General features: G+C 39.3%; 1 protein-coding gene across 6 annotated transcripts in view; it reads right to left on the bottom strand.

The window, feature by feature from the left end:
- Positions 1-836: 836 nt before the first annotated feature.
- Positions 837-8,526, bottom strand: part of LOC114784552 (nuclear factor 1 B-type-like) — an 84,889-nt gene continuing 77,199 nt past the window's right edge. For all 6 annotated transcript variants that reach the window (XM_028970041.1, XM_028970063.1, XM_028970055.1 and 3 more), the window contains one exon: positions 837-6,802. In XM_028970041.1, coding sequence (XP_028825874.1) covers positions 6,673-6,802 — 130 coding nt within the window. In that variant the 3' untranslated portion in view covers positions 837-6,672. The remainder of the gene's footprint in view (positions 6,803-8,526) is intronic.

The following is an 8,526-nucleotide window of genomic DNA, read 5'->3' as shown; positions in this document are numbered from 1 at the left end:
ATATTTAGGACACAAGGAGAGTCCAAGGAGAGCCAAAGCAGAGTCTTCGGGCATGCTATTGAAGCCAGATGTTTTAGATAAATAGCATAATGATAACCATTATGTACTGGGGTAATTTTATATCAGCAGAACACCATATTGTTTTTGTTTTGTGGCCAAATGAAGCTTTTTTTCTGCCCAAGGCCAGGTGTTGGTCTCACCCTAATTGATTAGTGCTGCGTGGGACCCTGGGTGTTTCATGTGTTTCCAGTGTAGTACACACCGAGGCCGCAGAGTAATCGACTTATTCTGAAAGGACAGATGGATTGTCAAGATGGCGTCTACCACAGTCGAGCCAGTCCTCTGCTCATAAGCGGAGTTTGTTTATCTGGTGGACACAGAGTGATTTTTTTCATTTTAATACTTTTCATGATTCTAAGGCCACTGGGTGTTCAGCATGTAGTGGAATTGGCATGAACATGGAAGCTTCTTGCCTGCAACCACACTTCAAAATCTCTGATGAGACTCTAGTGAGAAGAAAGCATTTGTGTATGTATGTATGTGTGTGTGTTGTATATTGTATATTGTAGATACATCATGTTTGAGAGCTTTTTATGTCGGTCAAGTATTTTTTCTTTGCTGTTACGTCAATTTTTCACCGTTTCCTCATGTTGGATAACTGTAATATACTAATATTGGTTTTGCTCTGGATAACACTCGTGAATCCTCAATTAGATTGCTGCTCTGATAGTGTCCCCTTGCGTGATTGTGTGAATAGGTTTGAATGTGCAGATTTAGTGTGAGATGATCAGATCACTTTAGATACGAGATTACACAGAAGACAGAACAGCAGCCCCTTGTAGCATAGCTCATTTTATTGTTTAAACAGTTTTGCATAGGAAATATATCCACTTCCAGTAATTGACTGCAGTAAAAACAGCTGCTAGCGGTATAGGCTGGATATAACAGTAACAATCACAAAAAAGTCAAGCGTTATTTACACTGATTTTCATCTTGTGGCAATTTTAGCCCCTGCATCGAATGCAACCAGCTGAAAGGCAGTGCCTACTGTTTAGCCTAGTAAAGTAAAAGATCTAAATCAATTACATACATATATTTATATATAATATTTATATATAAAAACAAGTCAAAAACGAGGCCTTTGCTCTCCAGCTTCCTGCACCTGCATTTTTCTTGACTGCAAGAAGAATTACACAAATAAAGGCCTGCAAAACTTTGCTAAATGTACATTCAGGTACACACACAGATGCCTGCATATACCTGCAGTACTGCTGTTAGCCTTTTTTGTTGCGTTGGTGTCGCTGTCATTTTTGTTCTCCCCAAATTCACCTGTCGCCACTGTGGTGAGATTGCAGTAGGGTGTAAAAGTGCCACAAGACCCCAAAGAAATCAACCCTGCTGTGTAGCTGGCAAGCATTATTTAAACATTTCAACTGACAGTTTGTCATCTACCATACTAAAGTGTAGCATTGACGATCTAAAGAAACACACGGCCCAACTATTTTTTTTCTCCTCAAAAAAATATCAAGAGACAGGGGCACTCCATCCCAAATGACTAGGAGTCCAAAAACAAATGAAGCACAAGTGGGGGGAAAAGAATACACATTCCAACACATAAACATCGGAAAACATCAATGGGAAACTTGGGATTAGGCACCCCGCACATTCTGTTTTGATTGAAGTTGTCAAAAAGTGTAAATTAAAAGAAAAGAAATATATTTTTACATATGGAAACCCCACTGAGACTGTGAGCTTAAACAGGCACTGCTTTTAACACTTTTTTTTTTGTCTTTTTTGGTATTTTTTAAAACAATATGCTGGTTTTTATGTTTATGTTCCTGTTATCAACAACCTGATGTTGACTCATGTCATTGTCAATGCCCGTGAACAGATGCTGCTGGGGACGCACACTGTCCGTGTCTGTCAAGCAAGGTTGCATGCAGCTAGTCTCTCCTGTCAGGCCCTGTAGTGTTGCACATTCAGCATCAAGTCACACACTACACAGAAAATATTGCATGAGTGCCACCGGTCTGCCTTGCATAAGGGGAAAAAAGGGGTTAATGTAGTTTTGTGAACTCACAATAAAAACAAAAAGGTTTCAAAATAAAATAAACTAAAAAGAAAATATATTTAACACTGGTGAAAGTAGCCATGCTAATGGTGTGACAGTTAATCGCACCTTACATGAGAAGGTGTATAAAGAAATAAGGGCCAATAAAGATTGCCCAGCTAGGTACTAAACCCAGGTTTTATCAAACAGGGAGGGAATGGAGGGAAGATGCAGTTGAAATTCCAAAAAAGTGCAAATGTTCAGATGTCTTGTTTAAAAATCCTCATAATGGGACTCATCCATACCTGGCCACTGAACCGCTAAAAGGCAGAACGGCATGGTGTTCATGTTTTATCAAAAGCGGTCTGTGGCCATGGCAGACCTATGTAAACAATGCAAATGGAAGTGCCCAACTGTAATCACAAGTGTCGACCACCCCACCCCTCCCATCAAAAAAAAAAAAGAAAAAGAAAAGTAGCAACAGAACAAAACTAGAAATGTCACCTGAACAGAAAAAAAAAAGGCTGTACACCGCATAGTAAGAGGTGCAATGGGAAAATAACATATGCTTTATTTTGCACTATGATACAGTATAGTGATCTGTTAAGTCACACAAGTCATTACCCTGCTATTTGCAGTTGGCTAACTCTGATCAGGTGCCAGTACTGTAAAGTGTCGAGGATGTCCCCAGCCGTCCGAAATAACGCAGTATTACCCTATTCAATATGTATTCATTCAATTTTTTTACCCCCTTTTTAGATATCACATTAAGAATCACATAACACTCTCTCTATGGGCACACTAAGTAAAACAACACTCTGAACATTTATGAAATGTTTCCAAAATTTACGAAAGTTAATCAACACTAAACACAACAAAAGACCTTCATCATTTTTGTTTTAAACATTTACAGTTCCATTTAGGAATTTACCCCCCCAAGCATTTTTTTAAACATTAATTTTTAACATACAGGAATCAGACAAGAACATGAATACTAATAGTCACTTTTAATTTAAGGTTTCCTGCTGAGCCATTATTAGAATTCACCTTCCACAAGTTTGTGTTATTATGTCCAAAAAAAGGATATTATTTATATCCTGTAATATGTTTTTAAAAACCTTAAATTTACAAATGAGGGTTTTAAAAGAAAAAGTTTTACAGTGTACAAACTTCTGTCTACAAGGCAGGCTATTCAACAGAAAGACCCTCAGCTTGTCTTAACATGCCGTGTCAGAGCTACTCTCTCTATTTCATGACCTCTTCCTCTCTTACACACTCACACACATACACACAGCTCAGTGATCTGCCACAGCACATTTCAAACCCAAGGACTATTGCTATCACTGTTGGCAAAAAAATCTGACCTTTTTTATCTACATTTCCCTTCAATGCTTCCAAATTAACCTAAAACAGAGAGGAAGGACCCTGACACTTCCGTTAATCCAGAGGAAAAAATGCACTTCAGTGGCATCGCCAGTGGCCAAAAGGCTGCAAAGCACTTATGTTTCTCCTTTAAAAAAATAAATTAAGAAATTTACATTAAAAAAGGCAGAACAGTGCACATAGAACGGGGTGACTTTGATTTTTGTTGTTTTGCTTTTTTTTTTTAAATACAAAATGAGAATAAATTTCCTGGTGAAGAAGGAGAGATGAAGCTTGACTGGAGGCTCTTTCACTTTTTGTTACATTTTTTTTCCTTTAGGCCCTTCAAATAGCTGGGCAGTCATGGGGATCAGGAGTGCGATCGGACACTCTTACTGACTGAGCGGCAGCTGGGACTGAACTAGTCCTGCCCTTTTGAAGGATAATGCCTGAGTGCTCAAAGCTGTTTGTTAAGGACTTTAATGCAGAGCTGAAAGATGCTTGACTACTTGTATGCACTGTGTGCGTATGTATATACCTTCTACAGAATGAAAGCGAACTGTAGCCATCCCTTTCTCTGAAGCACATAGCTTATAACAAGGAGAAACACACAGCCACACACACACACACACACACACACACACACAGACACACACCTCACATTCATGGTACTGACTGGTATCTCTAGTGCATATTCATGTTTACAGAATAAAATGATAGCCAAACTGATTGTGACGAGTTTCACATGTGAGTGTGACCATGATTGTAGCGCATTCATAACAAGTCACTTGTTTGTTGTGTTTTAAGGCATCTACTTGGGAATTGCATATAGCTACTTATAATATGCTAATGTGATATTATAAGTTAAGTGTACTGTTCATAGCAACTGAGACAACAGTGATGCCAAGTTGTAACCACATACCAAACCCAGGCTGGCGGTGGTCTGACCTGGGTTCTGCCGTCACTGTAGTTTTCCACATAAGATTTTCATCCATAAGTATACATACATACAACGGTCACATCTTCCTGTCTCTGAGATACTGAAGGCTTAATTTAGATGTATCCTGCTTGTGTTCATGTCTCGCCATAGCTTCCTACATGTATCTACTCTGCTTTGTTCTTAATGATTGTCATTCTCAAGTCAAGCCTTCTCTCCTGTGAAAATGAGCTTGGTCCAGGACCTCGAGCTAGCACCCCAGGTGGGAAGTTGGAAGAAGGAGCCAGTTTGTCACAGTAGGCAGATCAGTGACTTTGCAGCCATATTAGACCAAGGGTTCGCTCTTTGTAGAAAAATAATTCCTCCCCTCGCCACGAGTACAAAACAAAATGATCCTTACACGCACCTCTCCAACTATCAGTATACAAAAAAAAAAAAAAGACCTTGTCACATACTGCATAGAAAGCAGTTCCCACTTTGGTCAATAAAAAATAGACTGCAACAGCAACAACAATGACATCAACATCAACAAAATAAATGTAGTACATTATTGTCTACCTCCATACTAGCTTCTAATAACTGACAGAGCTAAAAGCACTACCTACTTAGGCAAAACCTGGTATTGCATAATTTCATAAATCTGAATTCCCTCCCCCCCACTTATAACTGGAAGATGAAAAAAAGTATGAAGGTTTATAAAAAAAAAAAAACACCCAAAATACTGGAAAAATGCTGGTTGATTATAAATTTTAGAAGGGCAAATATACACAGGCTTGATATGCACTGTAAATGTGAGATAAAGTAGTAAATGAAGTTAAAAAATCAATAATGTCACAATTTTATCCAGAGTACAAAAACTTTATCATAAAAATGTTTTTTTTTTTTTGTTGTCTCTAAAATGGTAGTAAATGCAGCAAAAACAAGTGTAGCAATGTATTTTCTATATTCAAAGGCAAGGCACGTAAAGTGGACTATATATTTTCGTGCAAATTATGATTATTGGAAAGATTAGTTATATAAATTTATCTGGATTGGAGAGGCAAAAGCTCAGGATCTGCCGTGCACACCTGTCGATTTGTGTGACTGCAACCCGTCTGGATTGAATGAACTGGGTTTACAGGAGACGTCCTGCAGCTTCCTGGCACCCGCAGGTTAGAGTTTCAACACAACACGCATCTCTTCAATTATCAGCCTGCATTCTGCAATATTTTTTTTCTTTATATATATAATGTCATTTTGTAAACAGTAGCTTCATAAGCTGATGGCCAAATAATACGTTTTTAATTCCGTAGATAATAGATAATCATTGTATGCAATTTTATACACATTGTGTGCTCCTGTTTATTCTAATAAATAAGAACAAGGCTACCCGCATGTCAGGGTACGGCTCAATATAAGTGCTGCTTTGTCTGTTTCATCTGCTCAGGTACACTTTCCCTGTCAGTTCCGGATTTAACTCCGATTCATTTTTGCCCCCACATTCTGAATTGAGGATGCACGTTACAAATGTTTTCCTTAAACAAAATGAATCCCCCTTCTTTTAGAGTCCCGGGGCTAACAGACTATGATAGCTTCCCTTCAGTGAAATCACTTCAATTGCACTTGCCTCTGATGAGATTCCGTTATTTTTTTGTTTTCTAATTTTTTAATCCTTTTTCAAGGAAATATTTTTTTTAAATGAAATGGGTCATTCATTTAACCTAATTAAGTAGTTTTTTTTTAGCTGTTTTAAGAGTTTTTAACTCTGTAGTGTACAAGCTGACCTTTAACTTAAAGTAAATTGTAAGAACAGGATCAACAAGATCACTGATTCCAAAAAAATAACCACCATGGCAAAAAAAAAGAGACAAGACAAAACAAAAATTCACAAAAACGGTGTCCTATGCTTATGAAACACATGGATTAACTGGTGACTTCATGTGGAGAAGACAGGGAGTTCACTGGAGGCATTGACTGCACTCTGATCACCTAGCCAGCCAGCCATTGTGTGTTTCAACCACTAAACCTGCTTATAGACCAAGACTAGAAATTGCAACATTTCAAAACGAGAGATACTAAGAGACTAGCGTGTCATGCAAACATTAAGGCATCTAAAATTTGTATGGGATACATCACAGTATTTCAAAAATCAAGGGGCTTCCTCACACAACGACTGACTGGCATGGAGAGGGGTCGCGCCAGATACAGAATGCTCCGTCCACCCCATTCTGTGTTATTTGGCCAATGTCCCACAGGGGGGCAGGGACAAGACCAATAGAGATTGTATAAGTGCTGCTTGCTGGTTTGTCCATGGACCTGTCAGTCACAGCCCAGGCCCAGACCTTCAGTTGCCAGTCTCGGCCTGGAGAAGAGGCTCACCAATGATGTTTATGCTGTAGCTCTGGACATTTGTTGGCAGAATCGGAGTCCCGTTCGACACTTGGAATGGAACTAAGCTCGCCCAGGTACCAGGACTGTAAAGGGAAAAACAGGGAGAGATGGGCAGATGATGAGTTCAAAGTACTTCTCAACAAACTTTTCAAAAAACTTTTTTACATTAAGGGTCCCAAAGGTGATTTAATAAAAATAAATAAATAAAAGGGATTCTGTAAGATGATGTCTTTTCTATTGTAATGTTTCAAATTTTCACAAAACTCTCCAAAATAATTATAACTTTATGACTTTATAGTTTATAGGCTGATGTTATAAGGTTATATATAAGTCATAGAAGTTTCCCATTTTTCATAATACTTTTAAACTTAATTACTCAATGTAAACTAGGCAAAGGCCAACTAAAAATGAGTTTAGCGAATCCTTTTGTGAAATCTGGAAAGGCATTTACTTTTCCCCCCTCTCTCATCCTTCAACTTTTGTCTTTGTATCAGTTCTCTCTATACATTTGCCTCTTGCATGCCCTGGTGCATTATGGGAAGGATGTCAGGGATGTGAGTACACAAAGAAGACAGTGTAAAGACACAGCAGGTCCCCTCCCATAACAGGATGTGCACAAGGGCTCAGTTTCTACCTCATCCTCGTTCTGAAGGGGTGGCACACAGAGCACTGCCACCCTTATTCACTGTTTGGGCAAAACAACACAGGGATTGTTAATTGGAAGCTGTGACGCAAATAAAAAAATGGAAGTGTGAGAAAGCAGGAGTGCATAAAAGCCAAGCTGTTCTCAGGGGGGGCTCAGCGGAATGGACAAGTGTAAAATAATTAGCAGGAGAAAAGGCCCATCTTCTAACACCAAACACTCACTGGCACTCCCCACAAACCCAAACCTATATACCTTTCCTTCATCCTAAAGACAGCCTTCACACAATCAGCGCTTTCTGTTTATGGATTATAACTCACCCTCAGCATCCTTACAGCCCCCCCTTTGTGTGTTTTAATGCCCCCTTTCTCTTTTCGCTCTTTGTTTTAGTTTTATGAAGGGGTTGTGGGGGGCAGTAGAAGTGTGGGGAAATGGGCTGACTTTATTCCCAGGGCCCCCTGTCTGATTGCAGGTGCAAGGCTTCTGTAAATGAGGTGGTGGTGGAGTGAAATAAGGGCGGGCTTGTTTGTTTTCGGTGGGGCAGATGAAGGCTGTAGCCGCCTGCCGGTAGAAGAGACGGGGCTTTGCATGGGGGGTGGGGGGGGGTCGGGTCTGTCGAGGATATGGAACACTGACTTTATTCTTCCCAGGGCTGCCTAGAGTGACAGCGGTGGTAGAAGCCATGAAAGACCCTAATGATTCAGTCTGCATTTTATACAAATCAACCTTCACTAGCGTCATCTTAAGACAAAAACAACAGGCCAGCAGATTACGATTCTGGTGTCGCTCACTGGGAAAAAGAGTAGAGAGGGGGACTTCAAAAATATATCCCACTACATTGCCATTAAGAAGACCCCTCAGTATACCAGCTTGGGTTTAAATTGAACCAAACAATGCTGGCATAAAGCAGACAAAGTGTGCGCTTTTTGATACCATGCCCATGTTCCGGAACCCGAGGAAAGACTTTTAACACAATGAAAAAAACAGCAAATTACATGAATAATATGTTAGATAAGAACAGCCTGAAAATATAAGTGTTACTTTCAAAAAATGTATAGCGGGTAAACTGTGTTTGTGCACCTTTGATAACTTGCTTCTGTAGGTTAGTTGCCAATGTAAAAAAGGTCTAATGTTTATCATTCTTAGGTAAAAAATACTTTTATT

The sequence above is a fragment of the Denticeps clupeoides genome, chromosome 1, assembly GCF_900700375.1.
Source record: "Denticeps clupeoides chromosome 1, fDenClu1.1, whole genome shotgun sequence".
Classification (NCBI taxonomy): domain Eukaryota; kingdom Metazoa; phylum Chordata; class Actinopteri; order Clupeiformes; family Denticipitidae; genus Denticeps; species Denticeps clupeoides.
Note: the sequence above shows the minus strand (reverse complement) of the source record. Positions and strands in the feature narration are given on the sequence as shown.